Source organism: Hemiscyllium ocellatum, chromosome 36 (assembly GCF_020745735.1).
Source record: "Hemiscyllium ocellatum isolate sHemOce1 chromosome 36, sHemOce1.pat.X.cur, whole genome shotgun sequence".
Taxonomy (NCBI): domain Eukaryota; kingdom Metazoa; phylum Chordata; class Chondrichthyes; order Orectolobiformes; family Hemiscylliidae; genus Hemiscyllium; species Hemiscyllium ocellatum.
The window spans coordinates 18,175,816-18,199,232 of record NC_083436.1 but is presented as its reverse complement, the minus strand read 5'-3'; the positions used below and the strand labels follow the sequence as shown (position 1 = coordinate 18,199,232).

General features: G+C 42.2%; 2 protein-coding genes across 6 annotated transcripts in view; both read right to left on the bottom strand.

Annotated features, from left to right (window-relative positions):
- The window catches only part of ucp1 (uncoupling protein 1), an 86,260-nt gene that overhangs the window by 28,342 nt on the left and 34,501 nt on the right, over positions 1–23,417 (bottom strand). The gene's annotated exons all lie outside the window — the stretch shown is intronic.
- Positions 8,969–9,703, bottom strand: LOC132833287 (basic salivary proline-rich protein 3-like). Its single transcript, XM_060851451.1, has one exon. The coding sequence runs from the start codon at positions 9,701–9,703 to the stop codon at positions 8,969–8,971; it is 735 nt and encodes a 244-aa protein (XP_060707434.1).

Below are 23,417 nucleotides of genomic sequence, written 5' to 3'. Positions count from 1 at the left end.
TCACGTTTGCCTAACATGCGAAAAAGTCCAGAACCAGGCAAAAACAGCAGTCCTTCATTATGCAGCACAGTGGCTCAGTGATTAGCACTGCTGCCTCACAGCACCAGGGTCCTGGGTTCAATTCCACCCTTGGGTGACTGTCTATTTGCACATTCTCCTTGTGTCTGCGTGGGTTCCCTTGGGGTGCTCTGGTTTCCTCCTACAGTCTAAAGGTGTGCAGGTTAGGTGGATTAGTCATGCTAAATTGCCCATAGTGTGCAGGCTTGGTAGATTAATCATAGGAAATGCAGGGTTACAAGGAGAGATTAAGGGCGAGGACCTGGGTGGGATGCGATTCAAAGGGTCGATAGGCCAATCATCTGCTTCGGTACTGTAGAGATGCTGTAAACTTTGTGCGGCTTTGGGGTCCATGCTATCAGGGAGATATTGAGACAATGATGAAAAAGCAGCATTAAATCACTACATTCTTGCTTGGCATAAAGCTAAAAACAGATTTTTAAAAAACATGTTTTATTATGACAAACAAGGATGCTTTATTTTCTCTAAGATTTTTAATGGTACTACTGGAAGGCTAAACATTGCATTGTACATTCTGGTTGCAGCAAGTTAGATCCAAGATGAAGATCAAAGATATTCAGTGATGAGGCAATCTATCAAAAGCAGTTTCAACTGATGAATAAGTGCCCTGTCATCACATTCAGTCAGTAATTGCTTTGTTGTGTTAGATTATATTGCATTGCAGGTATCAGTTATCTGGCAATGGCTAACATGAACTCTGATCTACGTTCAATTTGTGACCAGCACAAAGGTTTCAGAAATGGTTATGAAGATCTATGTTAGAAATATTGCAACAATATGCAAGAGGATCAGCCTGTGCAGTCTGCAGCTGAGGCGAAAGGCTTTTTGCTGGCTTCTGTGCAAACTGAATTCAGTTTTAGCATTTTCAATTGGATGTGATGGATGAGAGATAAAAGTAAAATAAATTAAACATAGCAGTAATTATAAAATATTCATCGGTTCAAATGCCAACTTTAAATGTAGGGATCGTAGCTTTTATGGCAGACTTCAACAAGCAGCCTTAAATAATACATTTCACTTTACAGCACTTGGCGATCTCTACCTTGTACAGGCTGAGTGCCAAATCTCAATCATTTCCTCCAATTTTCCCATGGATCGTGATCCAACCACTGAACATCAGGCTGTAGTTTGCAGAATGCACCTCCTGTGGAGATCTATCTTCCACAGTCTCCCCCAAACCTTGTACAACCCACTTCTACCACCTCCCACAAAATCCACAAACTGGTCTGCTCTGGCAGAACCATCATTTCAACCCATTCCTGCTTCACTATACTTAATTTTAGTCACCGCATTCAAAGATTATCCTTTGCCATTTCTGCCACCTCCAGCAGGATGTTACGACCAAAACATCTCTTCCGCGCCTATCCACTGTCAGCATTTTGCAGGGACCATCCCTTCTGTGACATCCTGATCGACTCCTCCATCATTCCTAACACTTTCTCACCCTTATTACAGCTTCCCATGCAATCGCTGAAGATGTAACATTTGCCCATTCACCCTCGTGCTTTCCCACTGCCTAAGGCCCCAAGCATATCTTCCTGGTGAAGCAGCATTTCACTTGTATTTCTTTCACTTTAGTCCATTTTATCCTCTGCTCTCAATGTGGTCTCCTTTACACCGATGAGACCAAATATAGATTGGGTGACCTGCATTTTGGAACAGCTCTGCTCTATATATAAGAATGACTCTGACCTTCCAATTGGTTGCCATTTTAATAAACCACCTTGCTGTCATGCTAATGTTTCTGTCCTGGACCTAATGCAATGTTCCAAATACCAATTCAAAAATCACATAACACTGGGTTATGGTCCAGGAGGTGTATTTGAAACCACAGGCTTTCGGAGCCTCCACTCCTTTCTCACACAACAACAAGCTCAAGGAACAAAACCCCATTTTGCACTTCGGCACTTTATAGCCTTGAGATTCAATATTGAATTCTGTAATGTCAGAAACTGACTGCATAATGTCTCTTCTCTATTTTTCTAACATTATCTCTCCCAACCACGTCTCCCTACCCATCATCCTCTTCCTAGTCCTCTTATTTTCTTTACTCTTGGTAGAACACTCTTTCCCTTTCACGTCTTAATTTACACCGATTTTACATCTCCTTTTCTCTTTCACCAACGTTAACAATTCTTCTGTCTTTTGCACTGGGCCTGTACACCATCTACCCCTTGTTCTTCCTCTGCCAAATCAAAAATATTAAAAAAGATCACTTTTGAACACCTTTCAGTTCTGAAATAAAGTCATGCTCGAGGTGAAGTGTTAACTTTACTTCTCACCATGGATGCTGCCAGACTTGCTGTGTTTCTCCAGCATTTTCTGTACTTGTTTCACTTTACCTATCATCCCAAAACTACAGCAAAATATCCAGTGCTTCAGAGGGAAATCCAGGCCAGTAAGGTTTCTCCCACTGGCCCTCAGGAAGTTACTAAGTAGAGGGCACCAATAAATAGAATGCCGATGCCTGATTCAACTAGTATGTTGCAATGTAACCTTCGTTAATAGTATTTTTTTTAAAATGCCAATAGCACTGACTCGGTATTATAAATATTCTCAAATCAAGATATACAATTCTTTCTGATAGCATGTTAAATCATTCACTGCCAAATAAATTTTCTTGGGGAGGTACTATACTAGAGGAAAAGAATTGCAGTTATTAGATTACCTACAGTATGGAAACAGGCCCTTTGGCCCATCAAGTCCATACCAACCCTCCAAAGCGTAACCCATCCCCTGCATTTACCCCTGACTAACACCATGGGCATTGCCAATTCAACTAACCTGCACATCTTTCAGATTGTGAGAGGAAATTCACACAGACACTGGGAGAATGTGCAAACTCCACACAGACAGTCACCCAAGGCAGGAATCAAACCAAAGTCCCTGGTGCTGTGAGGTAGCAGTGCTAATCACTGAGCCACCATGCCGCCCCAGTTATGTAGCATCTTTTTATATCTCTCTGAAATGTTGCAAAGTATATCGCACATAATAATTGGGTTTTCAGTGCACTGTCCAAATTCTTGAGTGAGATTTGAACCTACAATATTTGCTCGCACAATAAAATATTTACAATCGAGCCAATGATTTTTGGAAAGTCATTCGCAATTAACTGCTCGTAATTAGGTGACCCTATATAGAGGAAGGATGATGTGCAATAAGAAATAAGGAAAGGCAAAGGAGCAGAGTGGAAGAGAGAAGCTTGGACTGTTAAAAATTAGAGCTTTTATGATTTGTTCCTAAAGAGGTTCTTTTACCACTATTAATGCATTATTATCAAATACAATATAAAAGATCAGGTCTTTAGTACAAAAAGGACAACAATAAGACTCATGAAATATCATAAAGATCAGTGGTGGTGTAGAAGGTGGATGTCTTGCATGGAATTTCAAAATAATACCCAGCTATTCGGAAGTTTTGAAGAATAGACTCAGAATTTATAATCCTAGAAACTGCAGATTTATATTTAATGAAGTGAGAGGTGTCTGAATCAGTGGACAAAAGGAGTTCATTCACCAACAATAATTTTATGAACAATGCTGCCTTGGCTTCCTTTACCCTTTTAAGGGCATTTGAGTGGTAGTGTCCCTACCTCTGAACTAGGTTCAAGTCCCACCTGCTGGAGGGATGCATTATAACACCTCTGAACAAGTCGATTAGAAAATATATTTCCTTTCCAAGGGCTCTTGTAGTGCTGGTAGTGACCCTACCTTTGAGTTTGGAGGTCTAAGTTCAAGTCATATCTGCTCCAGAAGTGTGCAATTACAAGAAGTTGATGGGAAAACATCTCCTTTCCCCTTCCATCTGAAAGCACCAACTCAAACTATGTTATGATGATTCCCAGGTTGCTTGCTATCCTCCAGTGCCTCAATCAACTATCTTTTTCACGTGTGAAGCTGCTTCCAAAGCATTTGAGATGCATAGACCAATCCAAGTCTAATTCTGATTTCATATAATGTATCAAACTATACCCCATAATAAACAGAGCAAGCATTTCTACTCATCAACGAAATTGTGTAGGTCAGATATTGTAAAGGCACTAGGAACCAGACTCAGCAAGCAGGCAGTCAGAGTTACAGCCACTGAATACAGGAATTTGTTTTATCTAGCAGGGTACTTGTGTTCTATGAAAGTAGAGTGTGGGCTCCCCTGTCTCATCTAGCTGGGATCTCCTGTAGGGGATTCTAGGTCACAATAATCTACCTTCAAAAAAAGACACTTCAGAAACCTGATCTATTGAACGTAAAAGTGGGGGAAGAAATGAATTTTTTATAGGTGCCACTTTGTAGAGTAGATTAGATTCGCTAAGTATGGAAACAGGCCCTTCAGCCCAACAAGTCCACACTGACCCTCCGAAGAGTAACCCACCCAGACCCATTTCCCTCTGACTAATGCACCTAGCACTATGGGCAATTTAGCATGGCCAATTCACCTGACCTGCACATCTTTGGACTGTGGGAGGAAACCCACGCAGACACGGGGAGAATGTGCAAACTCCACACAGAAATTTGCCAATGGCAGGAATTGAACCTGGGTCCCTGGCACTGTGAGGCAGCAGTGCTAACCACTGAGCCACCGTACCGCCCTGTTTGCTTTTTGTTTTCTGTAAAGACTGTATAGAACTGACTTAGAACATTTGTATGTACTTACAGATGACTTTATGAATAAAGTGTACTTTTAAAATATAAAATAATGTCCAGAGCTATGTTGCTTTCACAACAGTAGTGAGCTGAAAATGTGTTGCTGGAAAAATGCAGCAAGTCAGGCAGCATCCAAGGAACAGGAAATTCGACGTTTCGGGCATAAACGTCAAATCTCCTGTTCCTTGGATGCTGCCTGACCTCCTGCACTTTTCCAGCAACACATTTTCAGCTCTGATCTCCAGCATCTGCAGTCCTCACTTTCTCCTTCACAACAGTAGTGGTAAAGTTCTGCACCAGACACCATATTTAATTACATAATTAATGATTCTTATTGATAAGAAATGGTCCATGTCATAAAAGATGATAACAAATGGTATATATAATAGTTACAAAGCATGTAATACAATTTTAATTTAATTATGCAATATATTTTAATAAAGATATTAAATCTCTCTCCTACTATGTAATCAGCTGTGGAATCCAACTTAGAAGTAACTGATAGTGTTCTGCTTTAACGAGAATCTGAAGTTTACTTTTTGAAATGTAACAATAAGTCACAACCAGGGAATTATTCTGTAATTATATTCCTTCTACACAACAATAGAAAGAAAACTGTTCTGGAATCTTATTTCTCCAACAGCTTTTGGTATTATAGATTCATAGTCTACAAGTATGTGAGGAATAAAAGGATGACTAAGGTAGGAATAGGGCCAGTCAAAGACAGGAGTAGGAAGTTGTGTGTGGACCGTTTGGAGATCGGACAGATGATAAATGAATATTTCTCATCAGTTTTCACTCAGGGAAAGGAGAATCTTGTAGAGGAGAAGAATGAGATGAGAGCTATTAGACTAGAAAGGATTGAGGTTAGTAAGGAAGAGGTGTTCTCAATTCTAGGATAAGCGAAAGTAGATAAATCCTCTGGGCCGGATGGGATTTATCTGAGGATTCTCCGGGAAGTTAGGAAGGAGGTGTTGGAGGCTTTGGCTTTGACCTTTGAGTCATCATTGTCTCCAGGCTTAGAACCAGAGGACTGAAGGATTGCAAATGTTGTGCTCTTGTACAAGAAGGGCAGTAGAGATGACCCAAGTAATTATAGACCAGTGAGCCTTGCATCTGCTGTAGGAACAGTTTTGGAAAGGATTATGAGAGATAGGATTTATAATAATCTCGCAAGCAACAATTTGATTGCAGACAGTCAACATGGTTTCTTCAAAGGCAGGTCATGTCTCACAAATCTCATTGAGTTTTTTGAGGAGGTGGCTAAGCATGTGGATGAGGGTAGGGCAGTTGACGTGATGTACATGGGCTTCAACAAGGCTTTTGATAAGGTTCCACATGGTAGGCTGTTGGATAAAATGCAGAGGCATGGGATTAAGCGTGATTTAGCAGTTTGGACTAGAAACTAGCTTTCTGTAAGAAGGCAGCGAGTGATGGTTGATGGAAAATATTCAGTCTGGAGTCCAGTTACTAGTGGTGCGCCACAAGGGTCTGTTTTGGGACCCACTGCTGTTTGTCATTTTTACAAATGACTCAGATGTAGGCATAGGTGGATGGGTTAGTATGTTTGCAGATGACACTAAAATCGGTGGAGTAGTGGACAATGTGGAAGAATGTTGCAGGTTGCAGGGGGAACTTGGATAAACTGCAGAACTGAGCTGAGAGGTGGCAAATAGAGTTCAATGTCGATAAATGTGAGGTGATTCCCTTTGGGAAGAATATGCAGAGGGATCTTGGAGTCTATGTACATAGATCCCTGAAAGTTGCCACCTAGGTTGATAATGCTGTTAAGAAGGCATACGGTATGTTGGGTGTTATTAGTAGAGAGATTGAGTTCCTGAGCCGTAATGTCATGCTGCACCTATACAAAACGCCAATGCAGCCACACTTGGAGTATTGTGTACAGTTCTGGCCGCCCCATTATAGGAAGGATGTGGAAGCATTGGGAAAGGTGCAGAGGAGATTTACCAGGATGTTGCCTGCTCTGGAGGGAAGGTCTTATGAGGAAAGGCTGAGAGACTTGGGTCTGTTCTCATTGGAAAGAAGAAGGCTAAGAGGGGATTTGATAGAGATGAACAAGATGATCAGACGATTAGTTAGGGTAGACAGTGAAAGTCTTTTTCCTAGGATGATAATGTCAGCTTGTACGAGGGGGCATAGCTACAAATTGAAGGGTGATAGATTTAAGACAGATGTCAGAGGTAGGTTCTTTACTCAGAGAGTCATAAGGGTGTGGAATGCCCTGCCTGCCAATGTAATTAGGGAGATTTAAACAATCCTTAGATAAGCACATGGGTAATGATGGGATAGTGTAGGGGGATGGACTTAGATTAGTTCACAGGTTGGCGCAACATCAAGGGCCGACAGACCTGTTCTGCGCTGTATTGTTCTATGTTCTAATGTGATTTGGATGTTGGGGAAAGTATGAAATTTTAAGTTGATAACTTGGTTCATTGTATGTCTATAGTGTGCAACAAGACAGAAATACAATCTTCCTCTTCTCCAAAGCTGTCTCTCGCCATAGGAAACATTACCAGTGGTTTAAGATTTCAGAGCACTTTAAGAAGATAGACTGGACAAGGATATTATTCTTCTTGAACACATGTAAAACATTATTGAGCTATATACTTGAATGCAATTTGATTCCACATAGATAATTGACTTATATATATGTATCACTTGCATTTGTATAAAGGCTTATCACATCCAAACAGTTCAAAACACTTCACACAATTAAATATTTTTAAAGTTGCCCGTTACATAGATAATTTCAGCAACATTCTCAGGACGCCTAGTCAGTTCAGATGATATGTGGGTAAGTGTTAACGAGTAAAAAATGAGGTCTGCAGTTGCTGGAGATCACAGCTGCAAATGTGTTGCTGGTCAAAGCACAGCAGGCCAGGCAGCAACTCAGGAATAGAGAATTCGACGTTTCGAGCATAAGCCCTTCAGACACTCAGAGAATTGCCCTACTCCTTTCTGTTTAAACAGTGCCACAAGATTAGATTAGACTTACAGTGTGGAAACAGGCCCTTCGGCCCAACAAGTCCACACCGACCCGCCGAAGCGCAACCCACCCATACCCCTACATTTACCCCTTACCTAACACTACGGGCAATTTATCATGGCCAGTTCACCTGACCTGCACATCTTTGGACTGTGGGAGGAAACTGGAGCACCCGGAGGAAACCCACGCAGACACAGGGAGAACGTGCAAACTCCACACAGTCAGTCACCTGAGTCGGGAATTGAACCCAGGTCTCAGGTGCTGTGAGGCCACCGTGCCGCCCACAGTGAAACATCACCCTGAAAATTTAGAACAGGCAGATGGGACCTCCATTTCATGTCCCATTTGGAATAAAGCATTGCCTCAGCACAGCCCTGGATAAAACCCCTGAAGTGTGGCTCAAAATGAGAAATTTACAACCCCGAGGGAAATGATAAGCCTAGCACACATTAACAAATTGGAATTCTGGTTATGCATGTTAACATCTTAGTCAAATTTTACCAGTCATATTAGCTATTATCATTGTTGATAACGTTGAAAAGGAAATTAATTTGATTAAAAAAAAGTGTTTCTTGGATTTTTGTTTAAAAGGTTGGAGGATTAAAAGGAGAGCTCCAACCTTGTCAGATGGTGATCTACTGGTGCGATGATCTGAGAGACAGCAGATTGTGAGAAGTTGAATGTTGAGATGGAAGGACAACATTCATAGCAGGTCACTATGAAGGTTGAGTGTGATAATGGCTCAGGTTAGCTGAACTATGTCTGACTCATGGCTGTCCCAGGAATCCCTTGCAGCTAATGGAGAGGCATGTTTCTCACTCATTAACAAATATGTTCTCATCAAATTTGGAAGTTTGCAGATTCCTGTTGGTTTCCTTTAATCATTCATATTATTTGCTTCTTTTTACCTGCTACCCAAACTGACAGCATTCCCTACCCAGAACAAAGTCAAGTAGAGGTACGTTTACCTTCAAAACATAATTTGCATTTTTTTCTATGACTGTGGTGCAAATTGACAGATCCAGGTTCCATTTTATTTGCCCCTTTTCATTGCTATGAAGCACAATTCCCAGACTTCTACAGAAGACACTTATTAGAGCTCAGTTGGAGTATTATCTACAGATCTAAGTACCCACATTGTACAAAGGATGTGAATGCATAGGAAAAAGTGCAGACATGGTTTACAACAATGGTTTCAGGAATGAGAAAGTTCAGTTATAAGAATACATTGAACAAGTTAGGTTCATCCTCCAGAGAGACAAGGAGGCTGGGACTGTACTCCATGGAGTGAAGGAGGCTGGGACTGTCCTCCATGGAGAGGAGGAGACTGGGACTGTCCTCCAGGTAGAGAAGGAGGCTGGGACTGTCCTCCATGGAGAGGAGGAGACTGGGACTGTCCTCCATGGAGTGAAGGAGGCTGGGACTGTCCTCCATGGAGAGGAGGAGACTGGGACTGTCCTCCATGGAGTGAAGGAAACTGGGACTGTCCTCCATGGAGAGGAGGAGACTGGGACTGTCCTCCATGGAGAGGAGGAGACTGGGACTGTCCTCCATGGAGTGAAGGAAACTGGGACTGTCCTCCATGGAGAGGAGGAGACTGGGACTGTCCTCCATGGAGTGAAGGAAACTGGGACTGTCCTCCATGGAGAGGAGGAGACTGGGACTGTCCTCCAGGGAGTGAAGGAGGCTGGGACTGTCCTCCAGGGAGTGAAGGAGGCTGGGACTGTCCTCCAGGGAGTGAAGGAAACTGGGACTGTCCTCCAGGGAGTGAAGGAAACTGGGACTGTCCTCCATGGAGAGGAGGAGACTGGGACTGTCCTCCATGGAGTGAAGGAAACTGGGACTGTCCTCCATGGAGAGGAGGAGACTGGGACTGTCCTCCATGGAGTGAAGGAAACTGGGACTGTCCTCCATGGAGTGAAGGAGGCTGGGACTGTCCTCCAGGGAGTGAAGGAGGCCAGGAGGAAATCTGACACATGTTTTCAAGCTTATGAGTGGGCTGGATAGAGTAGATAGGGAGGACTTGTGAATGGGATAAGGACAGGGTAACTCAGTGGTTAGTATTGCTGCCTCACAGCACCAGGGACCTGGGTTCGATTCCAGCTTCGGGCAACCGTCTGTGTGGAGTTTGCACGTTCTCCCTTTGTCTGTGTGGTTTACCTCCAGATGCTCCGATTTCCTCTCACAATCCAATGATGTGCTGGTTAGGTGAGTTGGCCATGGTAAATTGCTCGTAGTTTTCAAGGATGTATAGGTTAGGTGCATTAGTCAGGGGAAATGTAAAGTAATAGGGTAGAGGAATGGGTCTGGGTTGGATACTCTTCAGAAGGTTACGTGGACTTGTTGGGTCAAATGACCTGTTTCTATACTGTAGGTATTTGATGACAACAAGAGGGCATAGATTTAAAGTAATCTAGAAAAGATGAAGTGAGGAAGAGAGTTTCACTCAGTGAGTAGTTCGTATATGGAATACGCTGCCTACAAGTGTGGTGACGGCAGAGTCAACTGAGGCATCCAAGAGGGAATTGGATGATCATTTTGATATAAATAATGTGCAAGGAAATGGGGAAAAGTATCAGGAAATTGGGATGAAGGCAAGATGGGCCAAATGGCCTCCGTTTGTGCAATAACACTCCTGTGATTCTTAAACAAGACGATTTTGTACCAGATCTTATTATCCATGAGGGAGAACACTGAAGCAGTTCCTCCCTCCTCCATTTCATTACTCTGTGCGGTGATTTAGTTTTCCTTTGTTGACCAGAATATACCAAAGTTCCTCTTTCTCAAAAAAACTTGATCAGGCTTTTCATTTTCTCTGCTGCCTTTTCATACATGGATAAAAATAAGACTGTGATATTTTTAATTAATTTAACTCTGCATACTTACTTCTTCAAATTTGCAACAAGTGTTCAAAGTAAACTCTGAAGAACTGCATCATATCTGATGGAAAGTGTTTGTTGATGGAGGCTACTGTGTGTCAGCCTTTTGGAAATAGCAATTTATTGCTCAATATTTGCGTTGCAGATCAAGGCTGTTTTGCACAAAAGTAATGTCAAAGTAAATTCCTTTGAAAGTTCACTCGACTGGGATTGTGCAGTACTGCCATCATGGGATTTCGGCTTCTGAGTAAAAATATAGATAAACACCTCCACTTTAAAAATGATTTCAGTCACAGCTTGCATTTACTTAATGTAGTACCTCCTAGCATTGCAGAAGGTAACAAAAAACTTCACACAGGTGTAATTGGACAAAAATTGAAGCACAGCAAAATAATTGGATATTAGCAGCAACGCATTTTGGCCAAAGGTTTACTGAGGGCCCCGGTGAAATGAGGTAGGAGGTTTAAGGAACAAATTCTAGCAGCTATCAATGAAATTACTGCAGAAACAGCCACCATAAGGTATGAAAGATGCATAAAATACTAAATAGTCACAGCACAATTTCAAAGTTTTGAAACAGGTTACAGAAATATTTTAAAAATTGGAATCATGAGGTATGCCTAAACACAAGGATGAGAATATTATTTTTGAGGTGGTGCACCAGTGACTAAGTTAAATCAGTGTGCTCAGGGTGATAGACGACTAAGTGTAGGGTAGAATAAGACAGGGTGGCATACTTTTGCAGGTGTTCCCGCGAACATACTATCTCACACAGAATCTTTATTCTAATCCTCTCATTTACAGTTAGAGTAATCTCAAATCACTCCCTGCATCGCTCATTACTCACATCTCTCTTCCCAATCCAACCCAGTTCCATTTGATCTTGGAGACATATCTTACCCTGGTCATTACTAACAGCACTTTCAAATTTCCACCTGCACAGCCTTTTGGCTCTCTATTCACTACAATAGTTCTATATCTTCCAAATTGCTTAGTTACAAACTCACCTCAACATTTTTGTGCCTCCAGTAAAACTCTTATTCTCTCCAGGGTTTTTTTATACCCCTGATACATCATTTCCACTTATATAAGGAGTCAAGGATTTGAATACTTATGGTAACTAGTTTTGTTATGACGAAGAACACTGGTTAGTCCTGCTTACCTTTGTCAAAACTGCTCAGTATTTCAAAATCTTCCTGAAATGCAAAGATAAATCCCAGTGTTTCTTCTTCATTGCAAATCCCCTGCATAAACTCGTTTCTCCTGCCTTTTTGCTTGCACCTCTGACAGCCTCTGCTCAGAGCTAATTGACTGTCTCCAAGATTGAAACTACTATTTAACTGCTTCTGCCAGATCATTTCTTATATCCTGGCATTCCTTTGTCCAGCAAAACAGCCAGAGATCCGGGTTCAATTCCCGCCTCAGGCAACTGACTGTGTGGAGTTTGCACATTCTCTCTGTGTTTGCGTGGGTTTCCTCCGGGTGCTCCGGTTTCCTCCCACAGTCCAAAAATGTGCGGGTTAGGTGTATTGACCATGCTAAATTGCTTATAGTGTTAGGTGAAGGGATAAATGTAGGGAAATGGGTCTGGGTAGGTTGGTCTTTGGAGGGCCGGTGTGGACTTGTTGGGCCGAAGGGCCTGTTTCCACATTGTAAGTAAGTAATCTAAATCTAAAACAAAGGTGCCTCCAGGTTCTTTTTTGCCTCACCCTAAATTTGTATATTTCTCTAGTTTCTCTTCTATCAACCCTCATGCCCTCTCCAAGCTCATCTATATCCACAAAAGCCAACTTTCTTGACTTCTATACCTACTAAGTTACTGACAACCTAATTCTCCACTTATTCTCCTCCATGTTAACCAGGTTACAAGCAGTCTCATCTCCTCTGGTAATGCCCTACTTTCCTTTAAATTTTCAATCATCAGATTCATTTTCAACAAGCCTACTCTTGACCCTTTTGTAAGATACTGCTCCATGTCCAACCCCACCTTCCCCTTGCAATGGTTTCTCTTTCTGCTTCCAACCCAATACTTCTGGAGTCTCCCAAAGATCTTTCCTTGGTCTTCTCTTATTTCTTATCCACATAATGTTCTTGCAATAATTATGTGAGAGATTAACTTCAGAAACCTTATGCAGGCTAATTCTACCTCACCAACACCTTTGTGTTTCCAATACATTTAAATTGGTCGCAGTGTTTGTCTTGTCTAACAGGATGCCCAGTTGGAATTAATCCATTTGACCAGCAATTAGTTCTAATTCTCAATTTTGAACTAGCATGTTTGATTCAAAAGGGGACAAAAATATTCAGTTCATAAATTCAAAGAAATTTTATTCAAACAGAAACTTCATTCAAAGACAAATATATATTATTGCAGACTTACTGAAGTTATTGTAAAGTCAATTAAATTCCAAGTGTATAAAAATTATTCATTCTTACAATTAAACTGCTTAGTCTTTATACATAGTGCAGCATGTATCTAAAATTCACTGTCTTTTTCTCGTACTAGATTAATGTTTCCAGAGACAAAAGCATACTCATCAGATCCAAAAGATTGCAGTTTCATGAAAAGACGTATTTCATTCTGCAGTCTAAGTCTGGAAATTGAATTTTATTCTCTAAAGAATTTCAACATCTTCCATCTCAACATCTAATGGTGTCTTGTCATCTTTTGATTGGCTGACAGATTATTTAATTTAACTTAATTGGTCATTAGATTTGTGAGTAATTAACCCTAATAATAGAGGTCCTTGTGGAGACAGCGTTCTTTCTTCACATTGAGGATACCCTTTACTGCATTTTGTGCTATTATTGCAATGGGACAAATTTCAAACAGATTTAGCTACGCAAGACTGGGCATCTATGAGGCACTGTCAGCCATCAGCGTTATAATAATATTCAATCACAATCTGCAACCTCATGGCCAATCCTCACTCTAAAATTATCATCAAGTCAGGGGATCAGTCTGGTTCAATGAAGACAGCAAGACGATATGCCAGGGGTTGTATCAGATATACTTATAAAGAAGGTGAAGCCACAACATAGAATGACATGTATGCCAAACACCATAAGCAAAAGGTGATGCATGGGGTTAACCAATTAACCAGTTCTGCAAGAAAAAAACAGAACTAATTCCTGCAACCCAACCACAAACAGTCATGAATGGTGGTGAACAATTAAACAACTCACTGGAGAAGGAAGTTCCACAAATATCCCATTTGTAGCCGAGCATATCAGTACAAAGATAAGGTTCAAGTATTTACAATGATCTTCAGCCAGCAGTGCCAGTGGGTGACCCTCCGGAGGCCTCAAGTATTACAGCTACCAGTCTTCAGCTGATTCAATTCACTCCACCTGATATCCAGAAATGGTTGGAGGCACTGAATACTGCAAAGACTATGGGCCATGACAACATTCCAGCAATAGTACTGAAAACCTATGCTCAGGAACATGCCATTCCCCAAGCCAAGCTATTCCAGCACAGTTACAATACTGACATCTAGCCAATAATGTGGAAAATGGACAATGTCCAATACATACAAGTTAGAACAAACCCAAACTGCCATTTACCATCAGGCTACTCATGATAGAAGAAATTATCAACAGTACTGTCAAGTAGCATTTACTGAGCAATAACTTGATCACTCAGGTTCAGTCTGGGTTTTGTCAGGGTCATACAGTTCCTGACTTCATTACTTGGCTCAAACAATGGACAAAAGAACTAAAGTCCAGAGGTGAGGTGAGAATGACTGCCCTTGACACTACGGATGCATTTGACTGAGTGTTGCATCAAGGAATCCCAGAAAAGCTGGAGTCAATGGGAATCAGGGGACAGACTTTCTGCTGGTTGGACTCATAACTTGCACAAAGAAAATGGATGTGGTTGTCAGTCATCTCAACCCCAGAGCATCTCTGCAGGAGTTTTTCATGGTGGTGCCCTAAACCCAACTATCAATGACCTTCTGTCCATTTTAAGGTCAGTGGCCAGGATTATTGCACAATGTACCATCACTGAATCCACCATTATCAAAATTCAGGGGGTTACCATTGACCAAAGCTCAACTGGACCTGCTATACAAATACAGTGACTACAAAAGCAGGTCAGTGTCTAGGAATTCTGCACCTCATCACCTGATTACCCGAAGCCCATTATTCATCTACAAGTCAGGAGTGTGATAGAATACTCCCCAGTCACCTGAATGAGTGCAGCTCCAACAATGCTTCAGGTATGCATTTCAGGATGAGGCAGCCCCACTTGATTGACACCACATTCTCAAACACCCACTCCCTCCATCACTGACTCACTGTGTGTCATCTACAAGACAGGCAGTACAGAATTTCACCAAGGCTTTTTAGAAAGAATCTTTAAAACTAATGGCCACTACCATCTAGAAGCACAGGGGCAGCAGCTACTTTTGAAAACACAACCAGCTGCAAGTGCTCCACCAAAATACTCGCCATGTTGACTAGGAAATAAATCGCTTTTTCTTCCAGCATCGCAGGGTCAAAATACAGGAACTTCCTCTCGAACAGCATTGTGGGTCCACTGAAGAGAGTCCCAGCCCATCCAGACTTGTTTTATAGCTCAAACCTTCTACACCCAGCAACATCCTGTAAAATCACTTCCGAACCCTCTCCAGCTTAATAATATCCTTCCTGTAACTGGGTGACCAGAACAGGATACAGTATTCCAAAAGAGGCCTCACAAATGTCCCGTATAGCCGCAACATGACTTCCCAACTCCTATACTCAAAGGACTGAGCAATGAAGGCAAACGTGCCAAATGTCTTTTCAACCACCATGTCTATATGTGATACAAATTACCACGAATTATGTTCCTCAACCCCTAGGTCCCTCTGTTCTACAGCACTACCCAAGGCCCTACCTTATTTGTTGTATCAAAATGTGATACCTCGCACTTGTCCAGATTGAACTTGATCGGTCATTTTTCAGCCCATTGACCCATATGACTAAGATCCCTTTGTAATCTTAGAAAACCTTTTCACTATCTATTATGCCATCAATCTTTTAACAACGAAAGCAACAACGGCAAAAAGGCATCAAGGTTATCCGGGGAAAATGGGAATATGGCATTGAGCTGCGTGATCCAGTCAAGGACAGTAGTGGGAAGTTGTGCGTGGAGTCCAAAGAGGTAACTGAATATTTTTTGTCAGTATTTGCACAGGAAAAAGACAATGTTGTCTAGGAGAGTACTGAGATACAGGCGAACAGACTAGATGGGATTGAGATTCATAGGGAAGAGGTGTTAGCAATTCCGGAAAATGTGAAAATAGAAAAGTGCCCTGAGCCAGAAGGGATTTATCCTAGTATTTTCTGGGAAGCTAGGGTGGAGATTGCAGAGTTTTTGGCTTTGATCTTTATGTTGTCATTGTCTAAAGGAATAGTGCCTGAAGACTAGCGGAGGGCACATGTTGTCCCCTTGTTCAAGAAGAGGAGTAGAGGCAATCCTACTAATTATAGACCAGTAAGCCTTACTTCTGTTGTAGGCAAAGTTTTGGAAAGGATTATAAGAGATAGGATTTATAATCATCTAGAAATGAATAATTTGATTAGGGATCATCAACATGGTTTTGTGAAGGGTAGGTCGTGCCTCACAAACCTTATTGAGTTCTTTGAAAAAGTGACCAAACAGGTAGATGAGAGTAAGGCAGTTGATGTGATGTATTTCAGTAAAGCATTTGATAAGGTTCCCCAAGTTAGGCTATGGAGGAATGGGATTGAGGTTTATTGAGCTGTTTGGATCAGATATTGGCTAGCTCTAAGAAGGCAAAGGGTGGTGGTTGATGGGAAATGTTCATCCTGGAGTTCAGTTTCTAGTGATGTACCACAAGGGTCTGTTTTGGGGCCGTGGCTGTTTATCATTTTTATAAATGACCTGGATGAGGAGGATGGATTAGTAAATCTGTGGATGACATTGAGGTCGGTGGAGTTGTGGACAGTGCAGAAGGATGTTGCAGGTTACAGAGGGACATAGATAAGCTGCAGAGCTGGGCTGGGTGGTGGCAAATGGACTTTAAAGCAGAAAAGTGGAGGTGATTCACTTTGGAAGGACCAACAGGAATACAGAGTACTGGGCTAATGGTAAGATTCTTGGTAGTATGGTTGAGCAGAGAGATCTTGGTGTCGATGTGCATAGATCCCTGAAAGTTGTCAGCCAGATTGTTTGGATTATTAGAAAGATGTACCGTGTGTTAGCTTTTATTGTTAGAGGAATTGAGTTTCGGAGCCACGAGGCCATGTTGAGGCTGTAGAAAACTCTGGTGCAGCTGCATTTGGAGTATTACATACAGTTCTGGTCACAACATTATAGGAAGAATGTGGAAGCTTTGGAAAGGGTTCAGAGGAGATTTACCAGGCTGCTGCCTGGTATGGAGGGAAGGTCTTATGAGGAAAGGCTGAGGGACTTGAGGCTGTTATTGTTAGACAGAAAAAGGTTAAGAGGTGACTTAATAGAGGCATACAGGATGATCAGAGGGTTAGATAGGGTGGACAGTGAGAGCCTTTTTCCTCAGATGGTGGTGGCTAGCATGAGGGGGCATAGTTTTAAATTGAGGGGTGGTAGATATAGGACAGATGTCAGAGCTAGTTTCTTTACTCAGAGAGTAGTTGGGGCGTGGAATGCCCAGCCTGCATCAGTAGTAGACTTGCCAACATTAAGGGCATTTAAATGTTCATTGGATAAACATATGTTAAACATATGATAAACATTTAAATGTTCATTGGATAAACATATGGATGAAAATGGAATAGTGTAGGTTAGATGGGTTTTTGAATGGCTTCACAGGTAGATGCAACACTGAGGGCCGAAGGGTCTGTACTGCGCTGTAATGTTCTATGTTCTATGATCAGCTATGATCATACTGAATGACAGTACAGACTCGAAGGGCTAAATGGCCTGCTCCTGAAAATTGCCTTCTTGTGCTTTAAATGAGTTCCTGGCAAACAGGCAAAGAAATCAATTTACGTTTGGTGACATACAAGTAAATTTGAGTGGAAATAAATTTGAGAGCCAAGGCTTGTGAAAATTAGCACACTCCTTGAGTGCAGTTTTGCCTAGATCATTAGTTTTGCCCAAAGCAGACATTTTAAAAAATGTGTTTTGGTGGGATGTGGGTGTCACTGGCTGGTCAGTATTTATTGCCTGTCTCGAGTTGCACTTGAGAGGGTGGTGGTGAGCTGCCTTCTGGATCTGTGGCAAGCCATCTACTGTGGGTCGTCCCACAATGCCATTCCAGAATTTTGGCCCAGCGACAGTGAAGGAAGGGCGATGTATTTCCAAGTCAGGATGGTGAGTGGCTTGAAGGAGAACTTGCAGGTGATGGTGTTCCCATGTATCTGCTGCCCTTGTCCTTCGTGATGGAAGTAATCATGGGTTTGGAAGGTGTGTGAGAAGCTTTGGTGAGTTTCTGCAGTGCAGCTTGTAGATAGTGCACACTGCTGCGACTGAGCTTTGTTGGTGGAGGGAGTAGATGCTTGTGGATGTGGTGCCAATCAAGCGGGCTGCTTTGTCCCGGATGGTGTCAAGCTTCGAGTGTTGCTGGAGTTAGACCCATCAAGGCAAGTAGGGAGTATTCCATCACAATCCTGAGTTGTGCCTTGTAGATGGAGGACAGGCTTTGAGGAGTCAGGTGATGAGTTGTTTGCCACAGTATTCCTATCCTCTGACCTACTTTTAGAGTCATAAAGTCATAGAGATGTACAACACGGAAATAGACCGTCCGGTCCAACTCATCCACGCTGATCAAATATCCTAAATTAATCTGGTCCCATTTGCCAGCACTTGGCCCATATCCCTCTCAATCTTTCCTATTCATATATCCATCCAGATACCTCTTAAATGTTGTAATTGTACCAGCTTCTACCACTTCCTCTGGCAGCTCATTCCATACATGCACCACCCTAGTGTGAAAAAGTTGCCCCTTAAGTCCCTTTTAAATCTTCCCCCTTTCATCCTAAACCCTCTTCAGAGGGTCGGTGTGGACATGTTGGGCCGAAGGGCCTGTTTCCGCATGGTAGGGAATCTAATCAAATATTATACCCAATACTCCTGGACCCCCGCAACCCAGAGAAAAGACCATGTCTATTTAACCTATCCATGTCCCTCATGATTGAATAAACCTCTGTAAGGTCATCCCATCAGCCTCCAATGTACCAGGGAAAACAGTACCAGCCTATTCAGCTTCTCCCTATAGCTCAAATCCTCCAACTCTGACAACATCCTTGTAAATCTTTTCTGAACTCTGTCAAGGTACATAACATCCTTCCTATGGGAAGGAGACCAGAACTGCATGCAATATTCCAAAGTGACCTAACCAAAGTCCTGTACAGCTGCAACATGATTTCCCAACTCCTACACTCAATACTCTGATCAATAAAGGAAAACATACCAAATGCCTTCTACACTATCCTGTCAACCTGCAACTCCACTTTCAAGGAGCTATGAACCTGCACTCCAAGATCTCTTTGTTCAGCAACATTCCCCAGTACCTTACCATTAAGAGTATAAATCCTGCTCTGACTTACCTTGTCAAAATGCAGTACCTTGCATTTATCTAAATTAAGCTCCATCTGCCACTCCTCGGTCCATTGGCCCACCTGATCAAGATCCCATTGTACTCTGAGGTAACCTTCTTCACTGTCCACTACACCTCCAATTTTGGTGTCATCTGCAAACATACTAACCATATCGCCTACGTTCACAACCAAATAATTTAATATAAATGACAAAATAATTTAATATAAATGACAAAAATGGACTCAGCACCGATCCTTGTGGCACACTGTTGTTCACAGGCCTTGGGTCTGAAAAGCAACCCTCCGCCACCACCCTCTATCTTCTACCTTCAAACCAGTTCTGTATCCAAATGGTTAGCTCTCACTGTATTCCACGTAATCTAACTTTGCCTTTTCAAATGCATGTAAATCTTGTCCCTCAGGATGCCCTCCAACAATTTTCCCACCACCAATGTCAGGCTCACTGGTCTACAGTGCCCTTGCTTTTACCACCTTTATTAAATAGTGGCAACACATTAGCCAACCTCCAATCTTCCAGCACCTCACCTGTGACTATTGATGATGCAAATATCTCAGCAAGAGCCTAGCAATCACTTCCCTAGCTTGTCACAGAGTTCTAGGGTCACTTCATTAGATCTTGGGGATTTATCCACGTTTATGTGTTTTAAGACATCCAGCACCTCCTACTCTGTAATATATACATTTTTCAAGATGTCACCATCTATTTCCCCACATTCTATATCTTCCATTGTCCTTCCCCACAGTAAACACTGATGCAAACTACCTGTTTAATATCTCCCCATTTGCTGTAGTTCCACACATAGGTCACCTTGCTGATCTTTGAAGAGCCCTATTCTCTCCCTAGTTGCCCTTTTGTCCTTAATGTATTTCTAAAATCCCTTTGGATTCTCCTTAACCTTATTTGCCAAAGCTATCTCATGTCCCCTTTATGCCCTCCTGATTTCACTCTAAAGTATATTCCTACTGCCTTTATAATCTTCTAAGGATTCACTCAATCTCTGCTGTCTATACCTGACATATACTTCCTTCTTTTTCTTGATCAAAACCTCAATTTGTCTAGTCATCCTGCATTCCCTACTAGCCTTGTCTTTCACCCTAAAGGAACATATTGTCTCTGTACACTTATTATCTCATTTTTGAAGGTTTCCTATTTTGCAGCCACCCTTTACCTGTGAACATCTGCTCCCAATCAACTTTTGAACGTTCCTGCCTAATACTGTCAAAGTTGGCCTTCCTCCATTTTAGACCTTTAATTTTTAGATCCGGTCTATTCTTTTTCATCACTATTTTAAAACTAATAGAATTATGGAAACTATTGCTGAAAATTCAGAAGCATGGGATTGAGGGTGATTTGATAGTTTGGATCAGAAATTGGCTAGCTGAAAGAAGACATAGGGTGGTGGTTGATGGGAAATGTTCATCCTGGAATTCAGTTACCAGTGGTTTACTGCAAGGATCTGTTTTATGGCCACTGCTGTTTTTCATTTTTATAAATGACCTGGGTAAGGGCGTAGAAGGATGGATTAGTAAATTTGCAGATGACACTAAGGTCGATGCAGTTGTGGAGAGTGCAGAAGGATGTTGCAGGTTACAGAGGGACATAGATAAGCTGCAGAGTTGTGCCGAGAGGTGACAACTAGAGTTTAATGTGGAAAAGTGAGAGCTGATTCACTTTGGATGGAGCAACAGGAATACTGAGTACTGGGGTAATAGTAAGATTCTTGGTAGCATAGATGAGCAGAGAGATCTCGGTGTCCATATACATAGATTCCTGAAAGTTGCCACCCAGGTTGATAGGATTGTTAGGAGGCATATGGTGTGTTAGCTTTTATTGGTGGAGGGATTGAGTTTCAGAGCTATGAGGTCATGTTGCAGCTGTACAAAACTCTGGTGCAGCCACACTTGGAGTACAGTTCTGGTCACAGCATTATAAGAAGGATGTGGAAGCTTTGGAAAGGGTTCAGAGGTGATTTACTAGGATGCTGTCTAGTATGGTGGGAAGGTCTTATGAGGAAAGGCTGAGGGACTTGAGGCTGTTTTGTTAGAGAGAAGAAGGTTGAGAGGTGACTTAACTGAGACATATAAGATAATCAGAGGGTTAGATGGGGTAGAAAGTGAGAGCCTTTTTCCTCAGTGATGGCTAGCATGAGGGGACATAGCTTTAAATTGAGGGGTGATAGATATTGAGCAGATGTCAGAGGTAGTTTCTTTCCTCACAGAGTAGGTGGGGTGTGGAACACTGCCTGCAAAACTGGTAGACTCACCAACTTTAAGGGCATTTAAATGGTCTTCGGATAAATATTTGGATGAAAATGGAATAGTGTAGGTTAGACGGGCTTCAGATCGGTTCCTCAGGTCAGCGTAATACTGAGGGCCGAAGGGCCTGCACTGTGCTGTATATGTTCTATATTGCTATATTTCTATATGGTTGCTAGACTCAAATGCTCTCCTACTGACACCCCAGTCACCTGCCCGGCCTTATTTCCCAAGAGTAGGTCAGGTTTTGCACCTTCTGTCAGTACATCCACACACTGAATCAGAAAATTTTCTTGTGCACACTTAACAAATTCCTCTCCGTCTAAACCCTGAACACTATGGCAGTCACAGTCTATGTTTGGAAAGTTAAAATCCCCTACCATAATCATCCTATTATTCTTACAGATAGCTTCTGACAAATTTGTTTCTCCATTTCCCTCTGAATATTGTGGGGCGGGGGCGGGGGGTGGGGTGGGGATACCATAGTACAATCCCAATAATTTGATCATCCCTTTCTTATTTCTCAGTTCCACCCAAATAACTTCCCTGGTCATATTACCAGGAATATCCTTCATAAGTACAGCAGTAATGCTATCCCTTATCAAAAACACCACTCACCCTCCTCTCTTGCTCCCCTTTCTATCCTTCCCATCGCATTTCTATCCTGGAACATTAAGCTGCCAGTCCAGCCCATCCCTGAACCATGTTTCTGTAATTGCTATGACATCCCAGTCTGATGCCCTGAGTTCATCTGCCTTCCCTGTTAGGCCTCTTGCATTGAAATAAATGCAGTTAAATATAGCAGTTCTACTTTGTTCTCTGCCTTGTCCCCGTCCCTAACTGTTTGATTTGCTCCTTTTCCCAACTATCCAGTCTCAGACTGATCCCTTTTTCTTAAATATCTTCCTGGGCCCCACTCCCCCACTGTATTAGTTTAAATCCTCCCGAGCTCGAAAAAATGTCCCTGCAGTATATTAGTCCATTTCCAATATAGATACAATCTGTCCTTCATATGCAGGACACTCCTATCCCAGAAGAGATTCCAATGATCCAAAAATGTGAACCCTTTTCCCCTGCTCCAGCTCCTCAGCCACGCATTCATCTGCTCCATCCTCCTGTTCCTACCCTCACTAACTTGCAGCGCTGGGAGTAATCCAGATATTACTACCTTCGAGGACCTCCTTTTTAAATTCCTGCCTAACTTCTTATATTCTCCCTTCAGAATCTCACCTTTTTCCTTCCTATGTTGTTAGTTCCAAATTGGACAATGACATCATTCTGGTCCCTCTCCTCTTTGAGAACATTCCACACTCTCTCCAAGATATCCTTGATTCTGACATCAGGGAGACAATACACCATTCTGATTTCTCACTGTCGGCCACAGAAACATCTGTCTATGCCTCTGACTAGACAGTCCCCTATCACAATTGCTCATTTGCAGCCGTTGTGTTTATGTGATGAGTCCAGTTGAGTTTCTGGTCAATGATAAGTCCCCAGATTATTAGTAGTGGTGATAACAAGAGGCAGTAGTTAGATTATCTCTTATTGATTATGCCTGGCGTTTGTATGGCATGCCACAAGTAAGCCCAAGCCTGGAAATTGTCCAGATCTTATTGCATTTGAACCGCTTCATTTTCTGAGGAGTTATGAATGGTGATCTTATGAATGAATTCTGATCTTATGATGGAGTGAAGATCATTGATGAAGCATCTGAAGATGATTGGGCCCAGGACACTATTCTAAGGAATTCCTGCAGAGATGCCCTCGAGCTGAGACGACTGACCTCAATCAGCAATGACCAGCTTCATATGTGCCAGGAAGGACTCCAACCACTGGAGAGTTTGCCCCTTGATAGCCATTGATTCCAGTTTTGCTAGGGCTCCTTGATGACATACTTGGTTGAAAGCCACCTTGATGTCAAGAGCAGCCACTTACACCTCACCTTTAGAATTCCGCTCTTTTGTTCGTGTTTGTACCAAGGCTGTTAGAGGTCAGGAGCTGAGT